This window comes from Hylaeus anthracinus, unplaced genomic scaffold, assembly GCF_026225885.1.
Source record: "Hylaeus anthracinus isolate JK02 unplaced genomic scaffold, UHH_iyHylAnth1.0_haploid 11985, whole genome shotgun sequence".
Classification (NCBI taxonomy): Eukaryota; Metazoa; Arthropoda; class Insecta; order Hymenoptera; family Colletidae; genus Hylaeus; species Hylaeus anthracinus.
This window is the reverse complement of record NW_026534333.1, coordinates 7,218,411-7,246,046: the sequence shown is the minus strand read 5'-3', so window position 1 is coordinate 7,246,046 and position 27,636 is coordinate 7,218,411. Positions and strand designations below refer to the sequence as shown.

At 45.3% G+C, this 27,636-nt stretch overlaps 2 protein-coding genes across 6 annotated transcripts in view; one reads left to right on the top strand and one right to left on the bottom strand.

The window, feature by feature from the left end:
• The window catches only part of LOC128887306 (uncharacterized), a 200,799-nt gene that overhangs the window by 59,584 nt on the left and 113,579 nt on the right, over positions 1-27,636 (top strand). For 4 of the 5 annotated variants that reach the window (XM_054143053.1, XM_054143054.1, XM_054143052.1 and 1 more), the window contains one exon: positions 10,125-10,175. In XM_054143053.1, the coding sequence (XP_053999028.1) occupies positions 10,151-10,175 (25 nt within the window). In that variant the 5' untranslated portion in view covers positions 10,125-10,150. Of the gene's footprint in view, positions 1-2,253; positions 2,512-10,124; positions 10,176-27,636 lie in introns of those variants that run through there. The other variant, XM_054143056.1, reaches the window with a different exon arrangement.
• Positions 1-27,636, bottom strand: part of LOC128887290 (transcriptional regulator Myc-A-like) — a 350,744-nt gene that overhangs the window by 280,336 nt on the left and 42,772 nt on the right. The gene's annotated exons all lie outside the window — the stretch shown is intronic.

Here is a 27,636-nt window from a genome sequence, read left to right as displayed (position 1 = left end):
GAATACATTATATCTCCGGTTCCAAGGGATGCTGGCACATGCGCCGACAGGGTAGCTCCACCCTGTCCTCCACCGGGAACTCTCTGTTTCTCTCCTCCTCCGTCGTGTCCTCTCTCGCTCCCCTCTGCTTCCGCACCCTCCTGTCTGTTCGCGCTAATTATACATGCGCTAACCAATCCACCTCCAATGAGGCCGGGCCTGTCGCCCTCTCTACGGAGAGGGTTCAACCGCTCTCGTCCTCACTCGTCGGAGCCTGGGTGGAGCGTGGACCTTTCTCCGTGGGCACACCACGCACTTTGCTTTGCTTAATTACGCGGAGGCGTTAACTAGCTTTCAGCCAACCCTTGAATCCGCAACCCTTTGCCCCGACGCTGGAAAGGGAATCGTCGCCGTTGATTGGCCTTCCTGTGGTCTCGCGAGCTTGCATCCGACCGAGAAACTCCTCGCCAACTCGAATGAATTAAGAGTCCCCCTGCTCGAGGATTTCCATCCGATTTGAATACTCTTTGACGACGCGTGTATTTCATACAATTCCACGCGAAAATTTCTCCTCCCCTGATCGTTTGGACTCATCCACGACACTCGCGAACTGCCACCTCGGGGATCTTATTAAACTTGTTGAGTTACGTGTTACATACTGGATAAAAAGTTTTCTTTTTTTGTTTGGTCTTGAGGAAGGGCATATACAGTCATTCACATAAGTATCTATCGAAGATATTTGTCTCAATTAAATTGTAGGTTCGATGTTCCTAAATTATAACTCGAGGCCTTGAATGTTTCTTACGGATGAACAAGAAATACAAAATAAAACACTTGCTGTGCGTTGGGCTTACGTAGATCCCCTAAGGATTGAATCCAACGTAACGACTGCCAACAATGGGTTCGCGAAGTCCGATCCTCGTAAATTCGTCAGGCTTCAAATATAAAACCGAGACCTCGTATTTCAACCACCTTGTTATAGTTCGCAGGCAACAATTTCACTGACTATTAATTTCAGTTGTACGATGTTCAAGACTCTACCCGCTTTGACTGGTCTATCCACTTTAGGCGTCACCCTAGGGCGAAGCGGGTCTTTCAAGCATTCTTATCTTATATGTGCTGTGTTTGCGCGGTCTCCGGGTGAAATTTCTTATTATTAACTTGGATAAATATTAAAAGCGTATTCTAAATAAAATTATTGGAAGCGAAGCACAATTCGTAGAGGGTGGTTTTAGCCGGACTAAAACTCGCAAATAAACTTCTCAGATACAATCGATACAATTTTCATGAACTCGTTAAAAATTCCTGTCTGCAGTTTCGATCTGACCTCTCGAACTACACCCTCGACCGTGGCGTCGTCGAAGGCGTCTTTCGCGTTCGGTTTCCCGGGCGATAATTAAATAGCGAGCGAAAACACAAACAGCGGTCCTCATTTTCTATTCATTGCTTTCCATCCCATTAGGAGCTATCGCCTGTTTCGATATTCCACTGCCGCGAGAGAGTCCCTTCGTACTTAATCTCATATTCGCAAGACAAACACCCACCCCACCGGACGCGATCTTAACAGATGTTCCCTGCGGGAAGTAATGACCTCACAATCTCCAATTTACGAGCCGCCGCTCACCGCGGGGCCGGGGAATCCTCGAGGTCAAAGATTTCCTCGGCTCGATCTTCGTTTCCATAGTGGAAATGACCGTAGACGAGCTTGTGCCGGCGCAACGAGATAAATAAGAAGCTCGAGAGCACATCCAGAACGGATCCGGCCGAAGAGGGACAGAAATACGAGTGGCGTCCCGGGCGATACGAGACAGAGGGATCGAGGGGGATGAAAAAAGCGTGGGAGAAAAAGAGAGGAGGACGACGAGAGGAGATCGAGGGCGAGAGGAAGCGGGATAGTCGGTACGAGGATGAAAGACGAATGCAGACTCTCTCTCTCTCCATCGCGAGGGTGGCTAGGGAGCCGCGAAACGCGGATTCGACAAATCGAAGTGTGGCCCCCGCGCGAAAGGGGGGCCTAGGGGGGGTACGAGGAGAGGGGCTCGTCGAGGAGATGGAGCGTCGCTGCAGGTCGGAATAAGAGGGTGGGTGGCGTGGTGTGCCGCCTTCGACGCGCAGGCCCTATGCAAAATAGCAAGGCTGGTGGGGTGACGGAGCCGTTCGAGACCCCCCAACGGGGCAAACAACCCCTTAGTTCTGCCGTAGCGGCCGCAGACGCCCCCACCACGTGTGTGTCTCGCGCGAGGGACGCCTCTCGTCGTCGTCGTCGTCGCCGCCGTCGTCGCCGTCGATGGCAGCGCCACCCCCGGTCGTTCGTCTTTCGCTCGATTTTTTACGCCGATCTTCTCGATTTCTGATACCTTCACCGACGCTGACCATGCCGTTTCTTTTCGCGTGAAGCGCGCCCGCGGCGGCCTTGGACGCTTTCAGTGATAACGTGCTTTCTCGGTTAAGCGAGGATCGCCAGGGACGATCTGGCCATCGTCTGGAACTGCTCGGCAAGAGGAACGATTCGGATGCCGTCCACGAGCAACAGTAAGCACCGAAAGATTCACCCTAACAACGCGAATCTAAGTTTACCTTGTGCAAAGTGACCAAGTTCCTAGCCGCCGCGCAACGGATTCAGTGTTTCGAGGTGGTAGGACTGTTTCGGGGTGTTTGGGTCAGGCCAGATCGAAAAGAAAGAGTCTACCGATCGTAAGGTGCCTTAAAATTTACTATGTACAGGGTGTAGGTTAGTTTCTTTGTGGCTCCGTTTACTAGCAATAGGTATAGAAATATGGTCTACCTTTCTCCGAACCATTTTCATTCTATTAGTCATTCTGTTCTCTAAGCTGAAGTACAGAATCCATGTTTACGTTGTGTCGAGTGCGTGTTTCTCCTCTTCTAACCTGCTGCGCGATGAATTCAGTGATTGGTTTGTTACATCAGAATATTTTTAATTAAAATATAGCAGAAATGTAGTCTAACAATAAGTGATGCCAAAAGCGTATCTATTCTTTTATTTCGATAACGTTTCTAGGAGCGGCAATACCTCCTCGATGAATCATGAAGTAGAATTTTCGAAATGGAAAATAATGAACAAAATCTTGACCAGTAATTGTTGCTTCCAATTAACGTCAATACCGATTCACCATCCCTTTCATGGATCAGCATTTCAGTTTTTGTTCCCCATAAGATAGGACTACGGCAATCTCTCGTATGAAACTAGTGCAATCTATCGGATCATTAATCATCGAGTTTCCGGCTTTAAGTAGATATCGGTAACTCGATCGCCAGACGCAGTTGATGTCCCGACAGCGACGATGCACGCGGCGTGAAGTCAGCCTCGGAATTACCTTAGCAACCTTGAACTAATAAGTCTCTCATCAGCTGCAGCGACATTGCGGCGCTCCTAGCACATTAACAAGAAAACATTCTACGCCTCGGAGAGCCCTGATCGCTTTATAGACACCGCTCTTCGCGAGAGTCATAAAAATCCTGAAAGCCCGAGCTCGACATAAATCATCGAATTCTTCGCGGGAATTTTTGGAATTAGCGAAGCAATTATCGATATTTATTGGATACGCGCGACTGTAAATCTTTCGCGTGTGTCGTAACTGCTATTGTGGAGTTCATTACGATTAATTGCCTCTCCGTTTGGCACGATTCGCGGGAGATTTGTGGATTCGTTGCGGGACATTAACGTTTTCGGGTTCCGTTTCGAAACCTCTCGCGACATTGAAATTTTAGATCTCTATTGTTCTTTAGAAGTAGAAGCTTCTTTACGGGTAGGTTCTATTATACGAACGTTCTTTAGTAAGAACAGTATATTTTTTTGAAATCGCACGATTTCCGCTGAATAAGTTTAAACCGTGGCGATGAGTTGAACGTTGCAAAAGTTCAACCAGACTGTGAGTGATGTTCGACGAGGAAAGACGAGTACCGAGTCGAAATGATTAATATTACCATCGCTACAAATTAAAGAAACTTAACCCGCGAGAAAGGCGCGACCGCCATGAAATAATGAAAACGACACATTTCCCGATCACTCTGGAAAATTAATATCGCCCGTCACGGTTAAATTACAACAACGATAAATTACCACGTCCTAACGAACCGTCCCGCTACAATAGAGTTACGAAACCGCGGATAAGATCGGAAACCAAAGGGGGTTGAACAAATTGATCAGCCTCGACGTTTCGCGCGGAGTTATTAATTCGTCGTTCGAATCAACCGCCAACGTCGACTGCCAGAAATCAAGCCACGATGCGAGGAGGGGTTGGGGGACGTATTCTATCAATCTTGTTAGAACTTTCGAAAGCGTTTCGATCCGCGGCACGGAAGAACAAATTCTAATCAAGCATTTTTGTAGACGCCGTTCCGTGACGGGGCGTCGATTCGGCGGTAATTGTACAGCCAGCAGTGGCGGGAGGTGGAGAGGACGTAAAAACGATAAGGAAGAGGTGATAAAGGAGCCGTGATTAATCGTCGATCAATTAACAGTCGCCTAGAACGGCGCGACGATTGCGCCACACGTACCGCTTCGAGCCGGATCTCTCTCTTTAATTAGTTATTAACGACGCACCGTGGCAATTATCTATGCAAATTGGTCCCCATGCCCGTTCTCTACGCCCGTCATTATGTTAGCGGCGATTCCGTAATCCCACCTCCGCACCTCAGGCTCGTTCGCGCCGAGCGAACGTCACCTGGAACGTGAAAAAGTGCGCGAAGGTGGAAGGTCGCGGTGGAGACGAATCGTCTTCGGATGTGTCGAGCGTCAACTCCACGATTCAATGTTCAATCTCGAAACCGGGAGTGTCTGTCGCGGCTTTAACGACCGTTTGTGCATCGATCGTACGAGGAATTATTTATCGCGCTCCTCGATATTTACATTCCAACCGTGATCTTTGTTATTTTTTTTTCTCTCTCTTTCTATCTCTGCTTGGCACTTTGGGATAACGCTGGCGATGCCTATCGAGCGACGATCGCGCCAGGGTTGATAATTCACGAGTGAAAAATCTCAATAAGCGATATTTCTTCCAGAGCTAAATGTGACGTTCTCGTGCAACGGGTGGGAATGAAATTGTTGATGCGGGGAACGGCGCCACGAGCGATGGGAACTTTATTGCTCCCGATTCTCTTGTTTTTCTCGTGGTATTTCTGCGAATCGAGGTTGTTTGATACGATAGCGAGGGCGTTTTTCAGAACCAATCTGAACATTTTGTTCAGGTACGAAGCAAAAACTCGCCTACGCGATATTTTAAGGGGATTCTGATTTAAAATCTGTTTAGAAATGGATTTACTCGACTCGAATATCTCGAATAATTCCCGCTTCGCAAAATTCTAAATATACCACTTTCGAAATATTCCGAAAATCTAGTCGATACCAAAACTATCAACCGTTTTCGATGCAATGTCTTTCCAAGTCTCCAATCCTATTCCCGCAAAGAGTCGATCGCGCGATTGTTGCGAGCAGTCATTAGTCTCTTTTACGAAACAAAAAGTTGTCGAAACACGTCGATATATGGCTCCATGGTGCTTTAAATAGCGTCGCGGGGGCAAGTCGTTTATTTTCCATAGCGAGCGCGCGGCACAGAAACGGCGCACCGTCGATCATTTTCACGATCTACGATCGATCGCGCCGGTACTGGCGGCAACGAGCTGCGCGCGCGATAATTACGATAAAACCGGCGCCGGCAAAGCGAAGTTAATTATTCAGTGCCGTGCGTGTGCCCACGTCCTCTGTCCCACAAAGGGAAGTGACTCGAGGCGATTACCCTTCGATGCTGAATTTCGACGAAACCAGCTTAATATGGAATGATGGGATGCGCGCAGCTTTCGTGGTTAATGAGCGAAAATTGCTCGGTAATTTCGCAAGGATATTCGAGAGTTTCGTCGGCTACGATTGGTGAATTATTGGGAGAAGTTATTAAATGTAATCGTTGCTTGTTATTATAATAAATCACCTCGGAAGAGGCATGGCTGATAGCGTGGCTCGAACGTGTTTACATGTTCTGAGCTCGGAGTTTCAAAAACAAAGTTGAGGAACCCTGATCTAGGTCCTTCATGGTCTCCCAACCCAGTCCAAGCGTTTAGCACTCCCATTTCTCCGAATCTAACGAAGGATCCATAGACCCTCCGAACGTCCTCGGGAAGAATACGGCCTCTATCTCGGAGAAAATTTGTCCGAAGCCCGGTTTGAAAAATCGGGGAGCGCGATGTTGCGGAGATCGGTAACGACCGTCGTGCAAATGATCCACGGAGGAGCCATGAGCCTCCGGGAGGGACACCGCGGGCGGTCGCTGGATCAGGAGTGAGAATGAAGAGGAAGGAACGAGGATGACGGGAAAAAGAGGGAGGCTGGGTGTAATGCGTGCGCGCGATCGTGCGGGTGAAACAGAAATAGCGCGTCGAGAAAGAGGGAAAGGGAGAGGGAAAGAGAGAAAGGGATCTTTTACGGATCGACTACCAGAACGATGAAATCGGTGACGGAGAAAGGGGCGGACGTAGGCGGTCATTTGTTGCTGTTTATTAATTCGAGGCGAGGCGAGATACGTCCAGTTTGTGCGGTTCGGTTGCTCGTTTCGCCCACGCATAAATTTCTCTCTATGTGTTTCTCTCCCCCTCCCTCTCCGCCCTCTCGCAATAACGCACACGTAGCCCCCACAATGGCGTGCGTCGGCCCCCGATGATAATGCAGAACATCGTAAATAAAATATGCCCGATAGTAGGTGAGCGCAGGGGACCGTCGAAATTCCGAAACGAAACTTTTCGATGCGGAGATCGGTGATTCCTGGATCAACGACGAGCAGTCGGAGGACCCGAAAAGCATCGTAAAGGCGGTAATAAAAGCGTTGCTACTAACATGTCGCTCGTGCGGCATTTTATTGGACACGGCATTACTTTACTTTGCCAGGGCTGACTCGGAAACATTGTTTCGAAAGGAGCGACTCGAGTCTCTTTTCGCGCAAGCTCGAAACGTGTGAATGTTGATCGAATAGCAATTTTGTGCATGGAGTGCATGGACAATCAATCGATCGAGGAGATTCTCTGCTCTAGGACCCTAAAATGAAGCGTCCTTTCGTCAAATTCTTCCTTACACTCTGCGCGTACGTTTTTCACAAGTAAATATTCCTATATCGACGAAATATCGAAGGGACTTTGGTGAAAAGAAACACGTGCTCTTGGTGTTCTTGATCGTTTGTATTCATGCGAAACGAAAGAGTGGCACAGTTTCCTGTTTAGTGGGAGTACTGTCGCGGTCGAAGCATCAAGACTCTTGGATTCGAGTCAAGACTAAAATTTAATAGTTTGCCTAGATAACCAGTTTCATTTTCCAATCATAGATACGAATCCTACTGTCAAAAACCAGAATGGAGAAATGATTTGTCTCCGACGAGTATTCATATTCGTCCAACGTGAATTTCATTACGTATTTCGAGTTCTAATTTGCATCTACCATTAGTTACCGTAGATTTTTATCTAGATGAGACTTTCGCCCATCCCCAATTGAAGCTAACGAAATAATTTCTCATCGAATCGTCCCGAGTTTTATCATGCACGATCGAAGACCGTCGAATTAATTTCGGTAGCACCTGTATCGATTATAAACATGTCCTTTTTTTTCCCTCTCTCTCGCCACGCTCGGGGGCAACATTAAAAATAACTACCTATACGCTCTCCCGTGCAACGAACCACCCACGTCTCGGTCTCACGTTACGATCGCGTATCTCTTTTAGTACTGGTTGCCCGGGTACGGTGAGAGCATTATGCGAAATTTTTCGAATTTCATACGACCGACGCCTGCTATTGACGAAAATAAACGTTTCCCTCGGTAACGTTTATTCGCGCCCGCGCGAAACGCATTTATTATGTGAAAAATAGAGTGTCCCCTCTGCTTTTTTTTCTAACCACCAACCACGACGAATTTCGCACGCGTATATGTAGATTCTAAAAAGAAGCCAACTGGTCTCTGTCGGAAGGTTTACGATAATTACGATTGAAATCTGTCAATTTTGCAAATAACCGAGCAGCGCGAGTAACGAATTCTCGGGTGATTCATCGTACTCGCGTTGATTCGATTCCCCGAAATGCGTGCACATTCCAGGTGTCAAATCGTCGAATAAACTTTTCGTCAATTTCAGAGTTCAGCTGGCCCGAATACGCTCTTTTCTTATTTTTCGTGGTATTTGCAAAAATTTGAGGAAGTTTGACGAGTCGAGTTTGTTCAAACTTGAACGCTCGTTTTGACTGAATAGCTCTGACGAGATTCCTAGCGCGTTGACGGAGTTTTCGTCGCTAATTTATATACCTTATTTGGCAGAAGGTAGGTCCTTGAAATCCCCATTGAAAAGACATCGAAATCTATACGTTATCAAATTCATTCCACGCTCGTTCTCTATCCCGAACACTTCAACCATCGAAAAATAGCCGACACTCCGGAATAATTCATTCGACCCTTAAATAAAAAGAGAATCGCCAATTAAGTGGACAATACCGCGTCGTCCGCGCAAAGCCGCGAAACAATGACCAACAAAGCGAAGGCCCAAGCTCCTCGGTCCATCAAATATTTACCGAGCCAGGTACTCGAAAATCCCAAAAATGAAAAAATGGTAACGATACCGAGAAAGGCGTACGACTCCGATCAGCATAATTTCGTGCTGTCTGAAACCCTCAAAGACAAAGGATAGAATAACAACGAGAAGAAAGGGGGAAGATGGTGGTCCAGCGCGGAGGTACAATTAAAATGACATTAATTAATTGTTAGCGCAACAATGCATCCGTGTCGGGGGCACGAACGCCGAAGGGGAAGTAGCGACGGGGAGGGGGGGGGGGGGACAGGGCCCCGGAGCCTTCATAAATTTACATGTCTTTCGCCGCGAGAATCATTTTTTACAGCCGTTAGGAGAGTGTCGGCGGTTGGTGTGCGTGCGGAGAGAAGCTGTGGACCTACAGCAAAGCATGGGCTATATTACGAGTCCCCATGGTGTTGCTCATAATAACCATCGATGTCTCTCCGTGGGCATGGAAGGCAGCCTCGAGGTTCGATCTTGTTATCCGTCTCGGGCCACGATCGAAATACTTTGCTCCGATCGGCTTTACAGCTCGATAATTATTGTCGTTTTATGCCCGACCAGGCTCCTCGTCGCGCTGAGCTATTATTAACGAGTGCTAGCCACATTTTTAGACCGGTCGGGTACCTGTCAGAAAATATTTTACTCGACGGACATTGTTCTGGAAACGGTCGCTCGAAGGGTTTTTCGGTAATTCCAGCTCTGGAATTCTTGTAGCGACAGCCGTTGGTAACCGGACCGGTTTTCTATTTTCTTTTATTAATTACTACACGTGTTCGCCGATGTTTCCCGTCGTCCGTTCAATTTTTAAAGCGACTCGACGCCACCTCCTGTCCACCGTGATGCTTTTAAAGCACACCGGTTTCGGACAATTTATCGTCCGTGCTCGATTTGTATTCGTTGAGTTACTTGGTGTATTTTAGTGTACACTATTCTTCACCTTTCAGATCTGCCGTTCAAAATTGAGGACAAAATTTAAAAATTAGACCTTAGAAAGACCAGTTTTCCTCGAAAACTACACTATTAGGATTCTTTTTTTTTTTATTTTTCCCATACTAATTTTAGTCCCAGTTAACCTTAAGGATTAAATTACATTAGTATGAGAAAAAACATAATTCAGGCCAGAAAGAGTTAAACGAAACAAAAACGAACATAATTTAAATTACTTGTATATTTTAAACGAAACATTTATTAACACACATTCAAGTTAGAGTGACGCCCAGAAATTATTACCAGCAATGAATTAGTTTAAGTTAAATTTCATTTGGTTTTATCTAAATGAACCATAACTTTACGCCCGCCCGAGGCTATCTCAAAACCCGTCGAGTAAATCGCCTGAAAATGCCCGTTCGGCCGAACCCAAGAATTTCCTTGCATAATTTTTGAATCGCGTGCTTTTATCTGGCGTGATAATCTCGAGTATGATTGGCGACGTCTTTGAGCCACGGAGCATCATAATCCAGTTCGTGAATTCACACCTGCGCGATATGAGCATTAGCGTTTCCCAGCCTGGCTTCGTTATGCTTCATATACACATACACACGTACGTACACACACGTGTGCTGACTGTCGTTCGTATGTTTTTTGTTCCAGGACATAAGGGAGCGGAAGGAGCGTAGATGAGTTCTGCTGTCTGCGTCCTCGGTAAGTCGTGAACAGTGAATATAAAGAGCGTATAAAATGTCTCACGTCCGAGGGGGACCTTATTATACGCGTATATTATTGCAACCTATCCCGAGACCGAACTTCTATTTAACTAACGAGCCGATGCCGTTATAAATGTTGGGAGGTAACGTTAGATTCCTAGGGAAATAATCATGGTCGCGCTTCGAACGTTTTTAATGTTCCACGCTGTTTCTTGCGCATAGCTGAAAATTATGACCTGATTTCTTGCGGTAATTGATGGAAAGTAGGAACGGTTAATTATATTTTATATTTTATATTTGTATATTACGGGTTTCCTGGTATGGTATACTATACTTGATATTTTTGAATATATATATTTAACTAGAAGTAGAAGAAATCAAATAGGCTCAAGAATAACTCTCTTGAATAAATGGCGACATGTTCAGGTGATAAAAATGATTATACTCTAAGTTCATCGATGTATTCTTGAAGTATAAAGGCGAGATTTTAAGCAGATTGAGATCATTCACGTGTTACCGAAGTTTTGCAACTAAATATACACAACTGTTACCCCTTAAACTTCAATGTATCAGGCAAAACAATTTTCAACCAATTTACACGTAGAATTAGAATCGACATTCCCACTCCGAGTAGGACCAGAAACACAGTCGATCGAAACGTTTAATCAAGTATGCTCGAAGGGACATTGATCGACAATTATTTCACATCCAGCACCCACCGTGGTCGCAGAAATACGCATCGGAGGTTACAGAACGACGAGGAGTTCCTGTCAAACGGTGCGAATACAAAGATAAATAAAACACCGTGCAAATGCATCTTCGGTAAAAGTTTGTCTTTTCCAACGAGTACTAAAAATGGACATTTTCAAACATTGTCTTCCTCGATCGGATCGATTCCCCGCGAGACGCTGGACTCGCCCATGGTTCTCGCGGGAGAAACAGAGAAACGGATGGGCAATGGGACGAATGCTGAAGACGCAGCTGGAGAGAGAGAGAGAGAGAGAAGGAGAGACGCGAAGGATGAAGGAGACAGGCCCACGGTTGCCGGACTACCTCTTCTTCCCCATAAATACGGATTTAGTCGCGCGGTTTACGACCGAAAACGTGTCGAGCTTCGCGAGCCGGGCCGCGCCTAAATTATTAAAGTCGTAAACGATCGAAATCGTCGTTAAGCGCCGCGCGAAGAAACCCATTGGGCCTGCCTCCGCGTCTCCTCGGACAAGGATCATTTTTCTCGTGGTTTCATTGTTGGGCCCGCGGTTAAGCGGGCCCCTCGATACACACACCTCCACTTTTCGACGTGCTCGACAATGAACGGGCTTACCCGTCGCGTCAAAAATCGAAATTCTTGGCTAAAATTCTTCGAGGATTCGGTATCGAGAAGGGTCAGCAGCCTTTGAAAGCCAACGAGCTTTCGAAAGGTCGATGTGCAGTTTTGAATAATCGATATGCTCCAAAAATTAATTAATTCGCTCTCAAGTTTAGATTAATTCTAAAGACTGATATTACTACTGCCAGTCAATATTAAGAATTTTATTCGATATTGTATCCGAATTCTCAGCTAGCAGGATTCTGGCAATTTAATTGTCAGTTGAATAATTTGTTATTTTTATTATTCACGGTTATTTACATAATATCGATCGGCACGCCTAATCTGTTATTCTCATTGAAGCATTCGTGAATCTATTATGCAAAAATAAAATCGAACTGTGTTTAACACACTGAGAACGGGTGACGAGATAAAGACGAGATATCTCGTCTGTAGCAAGTCGAACGTACGCAAAAAAAGAAAAAGAAAAAAAGCACCTTCCTCAATGGGTTAAATTACTCGCGTTAAAATCAATTACAAACGGATTTTTTTGAATCGTGTTTTTCCAATTATTTTTCTTCAAATACCTGTACGTATCATATCAGTCCTCGTTTAAGTAGGAAATGATAAGAATTATTTTTCTAGAAATACACAACGATCGTTATCTTAAAAAAACATCGTACATCACTCGTGTTGTTAAAATGCATTTTTACTGGATGAAAAATGTGTTGGTCGGTCAGAGATGAATTATTACAGTTTTTATGTTTATTGCCATTATTTAAATGGGATTCCTTATCTGATATGAAAGATCGATTACATATTTCTTACGAGAGTTGTATCGTTGAACAAAAGCGGAAGACTATTATGTTCTTAACCAAATGCAGTACACTTAATTTATACCGCGTGTTCGCTTGAAACGCTTTAATTGCGCCTCGATTATCCGCCATTATGCAGTGATTAACGCAGGTTTTGTTTGTTAAAAAGCCAGTTTACGTAATCAACGTGAGCTTGGGCGGTCGTTAAAAGATGGAAACCGACGATAATGAAAAAGGAACGCGCTAAGTTCACATGGGGCAGGCATAATAATTGTCACGCTAATGAAGGAGTAACATACGGTACATGGAAGTAACCTGTGATATTTTATTATCAACCATGCAAGTTGTTCTTCTCTCAAGACTTCTTAAACGGTGTTTCAACAGGATTGCAGATCAGCGTTATCACTACTTCGTTTAACTGCTTCGAACTTGGCGTAGATTCATTTTGTTTATATCTTGAGTACGTTTCGTTTAATTATGGAAGAACTAACTGTCAGATAAAATAATTACGAGTACATACGTTTAGATGTTTGCAATACATAGAAAGGAAAGTTTAGTCAGAAGTCAAAGTTATCCTTGGGTCAAATAGGTTTCACATAAACTCCACGAGAGAATCATTCCTAAGAAGCTCGTGTAATACGTAGATAAGTTGGAGAAAGGGGAACAAATCGTGTGCCAATTTGGGAAACCAGCAAACCGAGCGTTAAATTCTAGAGGTATTTGCAGTCGCAGAACCGGAGTTTGACGAGTCACTTTAATCTTTATTATTGTCTTTATTTCTAATGATCGCACGAATGAGTTCTAAGCACCCAATCCAGCAGCTGTTCACGTCAGCAATGTAACATTTTCTATCTAAACCAAATATTCGCGTACAAAAACTGTAGATGACTCGTTATTAGATGGTATTGTTGGAACTAACTAATTTTTGCAATTAGTCCAAGTCTCCACGAGCAACATTTAAAATTTGCATTCTGGCATCCGCAACGATAATTACTGTTACGTTCTTCGCCTCGATACGTAATTATTATCCACGGCAAGAACTCATTATCGAACGCGAAATCGTTCCAAAACGATTACAGGTTCCAAAAGATCCACGAACATCGATACCTGACAGCGAAAACGGATTCGCCGTACCGAAAAAGTCGAATAAGAAGGAGAGGAATGCGCGAGCGCACGGGTTTCGAGAGAACTGTGACTCATTATGCATATCATATCTTAATCGTTATTAACGCTGAATTATCATACAAATTGTACTTATCATGCAAATCAGCACGGAAAATGGAAATTGAATTTTTTTGACCTGCATCGTGTTACCGACAAATTAGTTGTGGTTTAATGTTTTACGCGACCGACGTCTCTGTCACGGCTGTCAAAGAAATTTGTTACGCTCGTGTGAACAGGTTACGCAAACACGCGTATCGACGAATTTTACTAACGTGTCGATACATTGCTGCACTCCTCTCTTTCGATTAAGGACGCCGTTCTGTACAGGAGACGTCAATTTTTTGATGACTTTAAAATGAAATTCTGTAGACGTTTTACCCACTTGTATTAATCGCGCATACCACAGTAGAAGCTTGGAACTTTGGAGAATACACTACACTTGTTAATGGTTATTAAATCGATACACTGATTTTTGTGTATACACCACTTATTACGGATTATTATCCTGTAATTTATAGTCGGATGCTGGAGAAATAAAAAAGAGTTGTAGCAACATGTTCTGCAATCCGGCGCGGTGCACCAAATATGTCTTTAATTATATGGAGATTAATGCATCAATGTATGAAGCTCGTGGATGACTTTCACCTATACTACTTTCGTAAAAATATTGGTTTAGAGTATGTAGATGAAATATGTAAATTTATTTAGCTAGCACTATTTCTGATGTTTATGTTTTCGATGTGTTTTAAAAGTATGGAAGATTAGAGGAACAATAAGAGTAGAGAGGACGTTATAGTCATTCATAAAGTTTTTCTACCGTCACTGAGGGATTTTATATGAAAGAATTTCATTTCATTTGATCGAATTTTAGACAAATGACCTCAAACTATCCTCTCACACCTATGTCTAATACGAACAGCGTGAGAATTTGGTTCCAATGTTCCAAGAACGAATGATAATCGTCTAGCAGGGAAGCAGTGTTTCGCAAAAAAGCGCAGCGGTGCCGATGGCATCGAATTAATCATTCATCGGTCGTATCGATCCCTGGTGAGAACCAGAAGTTTATGGATTTTCCCGGCCGCCAGCTGGCCGACGGGGGTCTCCGTCACGTCTGAGATTAAAACTATTTCTGGGAATGCTGCGTGGCGCGGACAGGCTAGATGCATGTCGAGCCTCCGCGTCACGTATAGAGGATAGGTGGCACGCACTAGGTGGCTGACTACAAAGAAGCGAAATCGATTTGCAATTTAAATCTATCGGCGTACGTGGCCGCGGGTCATCCGATTGCTGTACGGCACTGAGCCGATCATTTCACCGAACCTAGATAGCTTCGATAACGGCTCGGATCGAGCGAAGGATTCCGCGAGATCGAGAGTCGGTTCGAAAGATCCTGGGCTCGTACCAGCCAAGGTTCTCGACCTGAGAATTTTCATACGCGCGAGGATGCTACCCTCTGCCGCCCCCAGTCTCCTGAATCGAACGCGATTGGCACGGTGCTCGTGAATTTTTTCAATTCTTCCACAGGTACCTGCAATCGCGAACGCAATGAACTTCCGGATCTCGATTGGTTCCTGATAGGAGGAACTGTGCGTGGAATATGGAAGACGCAGGTGCGTGGCGATAAATGTTCTTATGTGTATTGCTATTTGATTTAGAAATTTCAGGATAGTCAAAAGCGTTCTTCTACCGAAATTTATTGATGACGTGAAAAAAGAGTCTGGCCAAAAATGGAAACCAGAGTCGTGTAGAGGGCTCTCTCTAATTTCCCCTACACGCACTTAGTCTTCGAAAACAGACACGTTGATCCTCGAATTAAGAGACTCCAAGGGCTAGGTTCGGGAAAGTTCGGCTTAAGAACGTCGAAGCGAAGACTCTTCACCTTTTTCTCGCCGCGTCGTTCTTTCTTTTTTTTTTTTTTTTTTTTGTACGAATCAAGGTGGTTCTCTAATTGCTTTTTGTTGCGCCAATTCATCGTTACACCCTTTTAAGGCTTCTCATCCTTGTCGGAGAAATAGAATTGCCTAATGAGCGTTGGAATCGTTTGATCAAGGATTTATCGATTTCTTTTCGTTTATATGAATGGTGTTTCCCAATTAATACCTTGAAACTAGGTAAAATGGTAGAAATAAATCTAACCGATGCCTTCGTTTAAAGTCACATTTTTTTCGTTTCCAATGTGGACAATAACCATATCTCGCGGTTAAAAGTTCTCTTAATCGTATATCCCCGATAAAAGAATTTCAATATCCATGACAGACGCAATTTCACGGAGGTTTGACTTATTTTCATTTTTATCCACCCAGGACTTCCATGCCTGTGGTCACATTTCAAACAATGAAAAGAAGAACAATCTCCTTAAGGGTTTCAGCTTTCGAGTGCAGCATCCCCTATGCATCGACCCTCCCCTACTCGTCATTTTTCTTCGCTATTGTCTTCTTTGTCGCGCTTCCTTCTCCCTGTCCGACACAGTGTGTCGTTCCCTTCGATGATATTTCCCTATCGATAGATCTTCCTTCGCGGTTCTCCTTCACCCTTGCCTTATATTTTGAACAACTTTACCATAACCGTACTCATCGAATTTCTTGTGCTCATACAGATATAAGAGTGGTGGTTCATATGCATATGCCAAGTCTAGAAATTATAGACTATATTCCAAGAATCGAGTCGCAGAGAGTTTGGTCGTCCATTCTTCAAAAATCGCGGAGGATCATCGAGACAATCGTTTGCGATGGTCTTACATCACCGGCGTACATCTCCGTAGCCAGGTCGAGGTCACGAGAGGAGCACGAGAACGATTACAAAAGAGGTTGGCAGGTGATGGGGTCCAGATTCGTCCCCGTGTATCGGCAAGAATATCGAGTGTCGACCTTCCGGTCGGGCCCTTGCGAACCGTTCGAACCGTTTTCGATCGGTTCGATCGGGCGGGCCCCCATCGTGCCTCTTTCTTATAATGTTTCTCACGTCGGCACAGACAAAAGCCAGCAAATTCCACCGTGAAAATCCGCGCTCATATTGGGCCACGGCGTCTCGTGACAAAGAATGCGAGCGAGTGGAAATACGTGCGAGAAGGCTGGCAACTCCGCCGTGAAATCAGTTAGGAAATCACAGGGTCCCCGGTGGAAACGTTACCTCTCTCTTCCTCTACGCTGGGTTGCTCCTTCCCTCGCCTCCCTTCCCGCTCTCTCCCGCCACGGGGTCGATTATTAATTTGTAACGAACCGGCGCCGACTGTTATTATCCTATGGTTACGCGATCACGTGATTACACGCACACGCAACGAAATCGACGCGCGTCGCTGCGTGATCTCTTGGGGATACCACTTTCGACCATATGGATTATTGTTGATCTTTAGGAGTTTATCGCTAAAGTCAGTAGTCAGGAGTTCCATCTTAAGTTAAAAAGTAAATTAGAAAGTATCGAGTAAGTATTTGTGAATGTAGGTGTTACTTGTGGGTTGTGTGGGGTCCTCGCGTGGAATCGTCACGTACAACTTTTTATTTTTGTTGACTCATGCCACTATCAACCTTAGCTCGTATGCGAGTGAGTTAAGCTGAGGATCGAAAGGAGATTGGGTGCCTCGCGAGACCACACGTTGCAGTCATTGCGTCCGCTGAAAACTGACATTACGTGTCTTTCGGTGAACAGATATTATTATCACGCTTCTCACGCTCATGGATACCGCGAAAGGCGTGCGATCTATCGCCTATCGACTTTCACCTACTTTCAGGGGATAATGACCACGTCAGGTCGAAAAGCAAGGTCACATTTTCAGTCCACTGTTCAACTCGGTGATTTCATTTTTATTGTAATTTACCAAATGAAAAGAAGGTATTTCAATAGCAGGTGTTTGGAAAATAATATTCTCTCTATCCCATTCTGGATCATCATCCATAATTTCGTATTTCGCGAAATTATCGAACGCAACGCAAGAAAGTATCATCGAGGTGGATAACTGGCGGTAAAGGATTCGATCGGTGGGCAAACACGGGCCAGTTCGAGCCACGAGGCTATCGATTGGCCCTTCCCGGAAGACAGGGGCCGCCGTGTAATCCGACTGCCATCTTAGGATGGAATTATATCGACATTGATGTCGATCGTCCTACCTTCATCGTAGGTAGAATTCAATCGACGATACAGTCCTAACCAGTCCGAACTAGTATTCAATAGGTATCAATGATACAGCCCTGATCGATGAACGACAATGTTCCTCGAATTTCCGGAAGATCGTGTAAATTGAAGTCAATAAGAGTTTACATAGTGTCCATCGACGGAAAGGAAAGTTGATCGGCGCTGATCACGGGATCGATCACGAGGGCCAATTTCAACCAGTTTCACGTGGTTCGATTTACGTAGTAATGTAACAGGTTCGTGACGTCGCGCAAACTGACAACCGACTGTCACCAGGATGTATAACGAATAATTACAGTTTTACGTGTGGTGGAGCGCAACGTTGGTCGTCGATCGATGTCAGGTAGCAGTTACGTTACTTTCGAGCATCCCAAACCCATTCTTTCTCTCGACAAGTTTTACAAAACCGAAGTAAGACGGAGACAAAGGAGAGGTATAAAAATTCATATTATACGATTAAAATATTCCAAACGTCGCGAATCAATTTTTATGCGAGGTATCGACCGTTCAGCCTACAATGAAACCCGCCCCTTTTAGGTATTGTGTAGTTACAAAGCGGATAAAGCTCTTACCATGATCGGACGTCAGAAACTCTAGCGAAGCGTATCAACTCTTGCAGTACATACACACTCGCGCATCAAACGTTATATTTTTGTCGTTGCCACGTTTCTTTCCATCGCGCCTCTTTCCAGATTAATTTTAAATTGAAAATATCATTTTACGAGTTAACTCCTTAGCTTACAATGACGCCTCAGAGACATCGTAAGTTTACCCGGCCAAACATCAACAAAACGTATCAGATACGTGAATGTTCCAACGTGTGACCAACCCCCTTAACGTTTATGGCACGCGTTATTGGAAATTAAATCGTAAAGCAAGGAGTTAAGGGTCACATTCGGCTTTCGTATCCAACCGCACCCTTAAGCCCTTAAACCTTCCAGAACCTCTCGATATCGAGAAATAGAGTTGATAAGATTGATGAAATTCCGTTTGTCCTATCGTCGAATTAGAGTCAGGCCGGTGTCCACTCGGTCGCAATTACTTAAACATGCTCGTTCGCCTGGGCGGACTTCGACGTATGGAATTCTGTTCCTGGAAGGGGGTACTCGCGACACGGAATTAAAGAACACGAGCAACGGGAGGGTTGGAAAGCATAAGAGGAGGAAACGGGTGAAACGCAAGTGGCTCGAGCCCGAGGCGAATGGGCATAACCGGGTTACTCGGTTCTTCGACGAATCGGCTTAGAACGTCTAAAAATGTCCCCGACGGTTAGCCGATGTTTGCAGCGCCGGGAACGAAATGTTGTTCCGTATATCGGACTATACATCGTGGTAATTAAGTGCTGACCCCACGGTAATTCCATTATCGCTGCCATCGTTGTCCGGCAGAGCTGGGAAATCCGATTAGTCGCGGGCGACTCGACGTCGCGCTTAACGTGTGCATATCACCGCGGCTGGGACACCGTACCCTTGTGAATTTATAAGATTTGTGAACGCGCGCGTCTTGCGTTCCTTTCCGGACGATCCTTATCGATTATTCAACATCGAACGTTTGTCAAACGTAAATGTTCGACAGAACTTCGTTCTTCGGGGCGGAAGGGTGCACTGTCGGTAATAACTCGTGGAAATGTAAACGTACTTCGACTGTGTTCGAAAGTAAAAATCTATTTTTAATGGAATCGAGTCGCTAACCCGATTATTAATCATCGCCAATAAGTATTGGCGAGAGGACTACGTCAACCTGAATTTTTAATCTTCGTTAGTCGTTCATTTGTTCAGACCCGTTTTGTTGTTTCATCGAAATGCAGTTCCAGCGTTCACCGGATCAAATCTAATTCCATCGACAGACATCGTTCCGATAAAAGCAAAATGTTCTCTCGCTGCAATTAAAGAGTTTTAATTATACCGTTCTCAACGTCCACTTTCATCGACGTTTCACCGGTGGAAATAGTACGGGGTCGATTCGGTCTCTGACGGTTAGAGTATTATGTAGACTACAATAAATGTAATTGTAATATAAAATTACATGAACTTTAATAATCGATTAAAAATTATTCTTGAAATGTAAGATTCAGAGAGTTTAAATGTAGCTACGTTATTGTTAGTTACCGTTGATTATGTTAATCGATATAGATTTCGATGCGTTTCGCGAGCGATTAATTCGTTAAGTCGAGGAAATTCACAGAAATTGATCCCGCGAGTAATTCGTGATCAACGCTACAACGTTTGACTGCAATAATTACAATAATTACAAAGTTTCGAGCGTGCTGCTGTGCGAGGTCATGCATTAGATCACTGATAAGCATCCCGCCGCGACACGATAACAACAATTTGTTGCTAACGTTTTCATTTCGCGTCATCGAGGCGTATCGCGTGAAACGCTGAATTAACAAACGTGAGTTTATTTCTGAAGGCTCGATACTGAAACTCAATGTCAACGCAATAAATTTCCGTATTATTCAGAATGTTACGAAAATTAAAAATAATAATAATACTTAATCAACGAACCTCTGTTCGTCTCATTATTTTAAACAGCTTCTTCTAGTTGCATATCGAACGGGCAGCGATTTCCAGAAGTGTTTCATACGAAAAGAATCTAACTTCGGCCTGTGAGCTTTTATTATCAACATTCCCGACTAAGAAAAGCATAAACGACTTCATCGAAAACGAAACGAAGTTTCTCTTAAAATTCTTTCGATGGAAACATTGTCTGGGCAGTGTCAAACCGTGCGCACCGCAAAACAAACTCGTTCTTCGGTCAACAAAACTCGGTTCGAAATAGAGTTGCCGTTTACAATGTTTAAGAAGCTACGATCGTTATTGCAAGACGCCGTTCGATTTGCATAAACCCATCGAAGACTCGTGAGAGAGGCTTCGCGCAAGAAGGCCGAGCAGAAAGTTCGCCCCATAGAATATTTCATTCGCACGGTTTCATTTCAATTAACGTTCCCCTGTCCCAAAGGGTTTGCCATCGCCTTATATATACGTCTATAGTCTATTTCGATGTTTCGCCGATAATTGCGCCGCGGTAACTCGAACGAGTTAGCGGCTTCTTAAGGGATGAATTTCGAAACCGGTTTCGCATTATGCGCCATTCTCGCCCGGAGGCGATTCTCGAACTTCAGCCGGGTTTTTATTTTCCGTGGCAAAGGGGTGGTCAAGGAGACGAGCACCGATCGATTGCAATGGCCGTGTTAATTCTGGATGACGGTTGCTCGCAACAGTCAACCGGTTCTCCTAACTCAAACAAATCAGGGATCGAGGGAGCAGTTAACTTTCAGTCATTTGAAATTCCGCTCGAACCTGTACCTTTTTCATCGTCCTATTGAATTGCGCAGAATAGTGTGACAAATGAAATAATAAATTATTATAAAAGAATAAAAAATAATTTCTACGAAATACAGCCTTCGTCGTCGCCAAAATATGAATAACGAAAGAATGGGAGTCGCGAGTGCGAAAGAATTCAGCGATTCCGTTTACGAGCTTGCGCGGAACGGCGCATCTGGCAACTAGTTACTAATCTATTCCTGTGCGAGCATCAACATAGTGATTACACCGCATGCCGGCGCGTCACAATGCAAACGGTGCATACACGCGTTGGATTTCAAGTGCACGTACACGTTCCGCGGAAATTCGAAGTCATTTCTAATACAGTAATTGCTTCGAACAGGAAAGAGGTGGGGGGAAGGACTGGCACGAATTCAGATTGCGTTCGTCAGTAAACTGTCTCTCGTTCGCGACCGGATGATTTATCTGTTCCGTTTTCATCGCGCGTCCTCGTTTTGTAATTCCGTGAAATTTTCACAGCCCCCGATTCGCTGCGGTTTTACTTGAAACAGAAGTCGCAGGAACTTGGCCTGCAGTCTTCGTTTTATGGTCGTTGGACTCTATTGCTCCGCAAATATTCGAGACACGCGTGGAAAATTCGCGTGCCCTCGATGACTATTTCACTTTTGCGATTCTGCGTGCGTAGTAACGGAGTTTACGTAGATTTTCCTGTGTTTTTGCTGTATCGATTATTGCGCGACGTTGATGCCGAGTGTTCAGAAATGATTACAAACATTTTGTATTCGTAACTAGGTGAAGTGATGCGGAATATTATTTTCGTCCAATTACCATTTATGGGTTGACCATTGATATCCTCGATGAATTCAACATCGTTCAATTTCAAAAATTGAAAATGGTCCTTCGGCAAAGAAATGATCATCAGGGAATGAACTTGATAAGCTCGAATGCTCTCTAAACAATCCAAAGTCAAAGTTCACGGTGCTCTAGGCCCTCGAGCGGCGTTCTAACTCGCCAAAAACTCGGTCTAAGCCGCGGCAGACATCGTGCACGTTTCCCCACCTCCTCCACCCCCAAACTGCCTGGTTTCTTTTATTTTTTTTATTTTTTCCTTTCTTACTGCGGTGCACGAGGTCTAAGAAACACGACTTCGCCGGAGTCGCACACCAGGCTCGACGGTGTAATTATGCCGCGCAGTGATTGGCGTGGTTCATGGAACAGAGGGTGCAAGCGTGGCTAAGCACGAGGGTAGCGGTGGCAGCAGTCGCGGCGAAGTACGAGAGAGAAAGAGAGGGCCTCGGGGAGCGTGGGTGTGGGTTCGAAGGAGAGGGTTTTTAGCTTGAATTCATTAGAAGTAAAAATCGATAGGCGACGCTCTCGCTGCCTCCGCCGGCAACGTTTCGCTTGGCAAAAAGAATGTGAGAGCATTGCCACCCCCACACCACCCCTCCCTCTACTATACTTGCAGCTTTCACCCTGTTGTTCTCCATCTTTCTCTGGAAGCCACCCTCACACTCCGCTGCTTCTTTCTTCCCGCAGAGTTGTGGCTATCCGGGCTGCTTCTGCAAAGCGATACTCGGTGCTCGAAAAAGAAGCACGAGGAATCTCGCCGCGACCACCTAGACCTTTGCGTTTCCTCGCCTCGCGCTTTCCCAAGATCTGAATCTGCATTTTTCGAGGTGTGATGGAAAATTAGATCAGCCCCGAGTTTCTTTTTACATCAGTGAAAACTATCAATGATACCTAGAAGTCTGAGATGAATATAGGAACATCTTATGCTTTGTACCTTATATTACCTATATCGCTCGCTAATTTACGAGCTTCGTTCGAAATTTCTACCGCGAGTTTGAAAAAATTGTTCAACAGCCAAAATCACCTCTGGTGCCAGCCATCGTGTGCGCGTTAAGGTTACGCGTCGCATTAACCGAAGAAATTATTCATCGTTATTCCACGTATTCCATATGAATGGCGCCAGGAACGACGATAGCAACGGGTATCGCTTACTTTCGTGTTTACTAGAACGAAGAACGACGATATCTTTCGTAACTTCTGGCCGCGAAGCCAAGACTTGACAGTTATGCAAAGCACATCAGGCTTAACCTTGGGTGTCGGAGGATATCGATCGATCACGATCGAACGCGTCAATCTTCGACGCTGTCGCTGGTGAACGATCTTTAAGCGCCTCGGCGCTCCGTTCTCCTTTCTCCTATTTTAGTCCTCCTCTTTCTCTCGCTCGTGCCCCGTCATTGTTTTTCGGGGTCACCCTATAAACACAGTGACGGTTGCACGAAAAATGTAAGTGGAGAGGAGAGCAAAGACGATAGGGGGACCGCGGCGAAGAAGCGGCGGGGACGCGGGAGGGGGCGGGCCAAATTAACGGTAACCACTTCGGCTTGGTCATTAGAGAAAAACTTTCTTTCCACTGGCGCCAACCAATCCGACCCAGAGGATCCCGGGACCTGAGAAAATTTTCAATCGAATCGCAATCCTCGAAACGCTTTCGCCCTCGTTTTCGCGTAACGAGGACGCCGTCGAGCCCCCGGCAAACCCCGCTGCCTGTTGTTCCTTCCCCGAAAATACGAAATTCCAATTCCACTTGAAAGAAATACGACCTAATCGAGGGATAAGGGCTCGCGAAGCGAGAGCATGCAAATCTCGAGCGGAATAACGTTTGAAAAATTCTTTCTCGTGATTCGAGTCTGTTCGTAACGCTGCTCGTTACCTTGTTTTTATTCGTACGTTTCGCCTCGTTATACGTTAGGATGGAGTTCACTGAAATTTTGATGAATTCTCAAAGGCTTTAGTTCTCGTTTATCATTGAATATTTGTTTAATATTTCACGAGGATTCAGGACGTGTTAATACACCATACCTGAAATACAAATAAAAAAGGGGAGAAACTCGAGGACGTCGAAAAAATCCCATCTTGTAGTACAACGAAACGAAGGTGGCGCGGATCGCGCCAATGAAAACGGAAAAACTGCCCTCCTCCTAGGATTCTCCGCTTCAATGTCCTCCTTTGATGAACCCACATCGGCTCCTTCCGCGCCCTCCCTTCTCTTAATTACGGTCATCCGAGAATGGGGTGGCAACGGGGGTGGGAGACGTTGGCGGCTATTAACGTCCGACGATCGAAGGAAGGAACGCGCGAGAGAGCCAAAAGGGGTGGCGGCCAAGGGGGTGAGATGAGAGCGAGGTTGATCTTAAACGAATAGAGAAAGAAAGTCGGTACTTTTATGTATTCTATACTCAACGTGTGTGGTTTCACCGATCGAGGATAGCCGCTACCGCGTGTAAGGGCGGCTAGGTGGCTAGAGAGAGGAGGACTAGAGGGGGAGATTGTAGAACCATCGGTCGTACGGCGGGGATAATTAGACGGAGCGAAAAAGAGACGAAAGGACGTCGAGGGGAAGAGAGAAAAAGCGACTTCTGGGTAAGGCGGCGCCAGATAAGACTTAATATTTGATCGCGAGACCGCCCTTGCTTTGCTCTGACTCAACCCGCACCACCCTCTTGGCTCACTCGATCGATCTGCACCCTTTCCCTGCGCCCCTCGCCACCTCTAGACCGCCAACTATCAGGGGCAAATCTGTTGACACTACCGGCCGGAACCTTGTTTCCGATTTCCGTAGAATTGTTCCTGCGGAGATCGACGACGTCCTCGCTAACCGACGCGGCCGTCTCGACACACGCTCAAGCGACGCGCACGTGTCCCGTTCCTACTGACTGACTTAAAGTAATTTTCGCTCCGGGTGAAAAATAATCATGAAAATAGTGTAGAAAAATAAGAATAGTTATGGACGTAATCTGGGTATAAATAGTAGAAATTTTCATCAAGTGGATTCACTGATTTTTATATTTAGTTTCTGTAAACTACTTTTGATCAAACAGGAGACGACGACGAAAATGCAATAAAAATAAAGAAACGGTTAGAATTTATCTAACGCAGTAGCGTGTGCGTTAAAATAATGAAGCATCTCCGAAAAGAGTTTGAAAAGCAATACTAATAAATTACAAGAATGTCTTGGCCCTCTGCTCAATTTCCTTTCTTTACGCCGCTCAAGTTTCAACGGCGATCAAAGTTTGTCTAGAGGAGTTCAAACAGATCGTTCCCCAGATTAAGAGAAAGCACCGGATGTGAGCAGTCTCCTTCCTCTCCCCCTCTCCCGTTCTGACCGCCACTTTTCCCATCGAATCGCGTACCGTATTAGAAAATTACTTCGCGAAACGTTCAACGCGATTGGAGACCACGCTGGTGTAACTTTAAGGACTGGTCGTCGCCTCGCCTTTTCTTCTATCGTGCCCCGACGCGGAGTCACGAAATTCGTTATGTGCAATGTAAATGGGTTTCGTGACTTTAAAAGCGTTTGTTTCATTGCGCTCATTTTAATCGGGGACATCGTACTTCACGAAACTCCGCGTAAACACGTGAGCCATCGTGTCGAGTTCCGAGTTTTGGTGATTTACCGTGGAGGAACTTTGATTTCACTTTTATGTAACAATTACGCGGACGAATTAAGGAACTCGAGGAACTGAACTCGTTGGCGATTGGTTGAAAATTATCAACTTCGTCAATTGTTTTCTCGTAAAAAAAATCTCACGAGAAAGTGTCAAAAGTTCGTCAAATTTTCCACCTGGAGAAGGTAATGAAACACTAAAGCGCCGCAAGCGCAAGATTCCCTCGGACTTGCATTCTGCACGTCAGCGAGTCACGGCTACGGAGCTCTGGGGCACGCAGGAGGGTTCACGGAGTTTTCTCGTAGTGGATGCAAGGTGGCCGCGGGGCACCCTCAAAGAAATTTCCATGCCGAGGCGGCGAATCGATTAGACGCCGGTCAACTTCGACCCTGTCGAACCGCAGACTCGATATTCCTTATTCCACCTCCGAGCCCCCTGCCCTCCAACCCCCGCCCCTCCTCGTGGTCTTCGTCTCGCCGGCTACTCGGTCTCTTTTCCTCCCGAGACACGGTTCGAGCGTATAATTATCAGAGGCACGCGAACCCAGAGACTCTCCACGAGAGGGCCTGCAAGTTTTCTCTTCCTCCTGCTCGCAGCCTATTCCGCGCTTCTCTCCTCGGCTCCCTCGCGGGCTGTGTGGGGCCGTCGGTTCGCTAATACTAGGAAGAAACCTAGACTTACCGCCGGCCCTCGACTAGGTTCCTACAGGGGCTCGACCCCATGCTGGAGGAGCCATGGCGCCCCATTACCATACGATTTTCATGTTAGCGCCTCCGGGCCCCAAAGCTGCACGATCGCGCATTATACTTAACTTAACCCGAGCCGCGACTCCGGTTGTACACACGTGAGATTCGGTACGTGTACTGTTTCCTGCGAATGCGCGCGCGTGTTTCGCCACTCGCGGCGACGTCGGCGTAGGTGTAGGTGCGGCAGGACCATGGAATCCCGGCGTAGATAATTGTACAATGCTGTAAACGGTTTACTTCTGCACAGTGGCGTAGGCACGGGGCTCTGGGATGACTAGATGCGTCCAAAAGGAGAAGGGAAGATCGAACCTGACCCCCTACTGGGTCAGACGCTTTAGCCAGCCCTTTTATTGGGTTGTCCAGAAAGTTCGTGCCAATTTTTAAGAAAAATTCAAAGGCACATTTGAATGCTCAAATTTTGTTAATCTTAGAGTAGATAATTGTACAATACTGTAAACGACAGCAAAAGGAACTTAGTAAATCTTTATGAATGTTAAAGAGAACAAAAGATCAATTTTGGTATAGTCAATCTTTGATACTGGATATACCTGAATGTTTTAATAATACATTTCCTCTAGATTAAAAAATGAATGAGCAACTTTGTTATTTCTTCAATATTCCTTCGAATAAAGATTTCTCACGATTAGACTCGTTCAACGGTACACATTTCCGTTTGAATTGCGACTTCAGTGTTGCCTCGCGACTCCACTGGGGCAGCCATACATTCACGCAAGTGCGACTACGCGTGATTACGTGTGACTGCTGGGAGGCATTTGCAACAATCGCGGAGATGCACTGACAGGCAGCTTTATTTACCTAATTACCGGATTTAACCGGGGAAAATAGCAGTGAATAATGCCTCGCGTTGCTTGGGTTGAGTACGTGCACGTTGGGCGTGTTTCTATAAGCGTGTGTTCGTGTGTGTACCTCCACGCGAATAATGTGCGTGGTGCATATTAAACCGAGAGGAGATTAGTGGTTTTCTAACCCGTCTTATCCGCCGTGCCAACGTCAGCGTTTTTTGCCAATTTAAAAATAGAACTAGCGGTGTGTGAATTCCGAAAAATTGTACGTTAAAATTATGATTCATAAAACATGTTGCACGTATCGTTACCATAGTATCCTTAATTATTATATATATAACGTAAAATGTATCCGCGAAAATTAATACCAACAAGCCACGCCCCAAATATTAAAGTAATCATTTCGACCAGAAAAAAATCGACAGTTCCTGCTAAAGTTCACGTGTACCGCGTCCTGATATTATTTCTTCGATCCCCTGCGAACGCAAAACCAGCGCCGCGAAGGGGGTGGAACAGGGTAGAGAATTCCGTGTTTAGAATCCGTAAAGCTCGTAGCGTACGCTTGCATGGTGCAAAACTGTAAACGGCGCTCGTAAGAGCATACGGAGCTGTCATTACTAGATAATTATTTCTCCATAAAGCAGAAATAACAGTGGCGAGCTGAGAGCCTTGCGTTAACCTTCAATTAAAAAATTTTAAGTTTACACGTGGAACGGTTCGCCCTCGAAAACCACTTCATGCGTTTATTAAAGT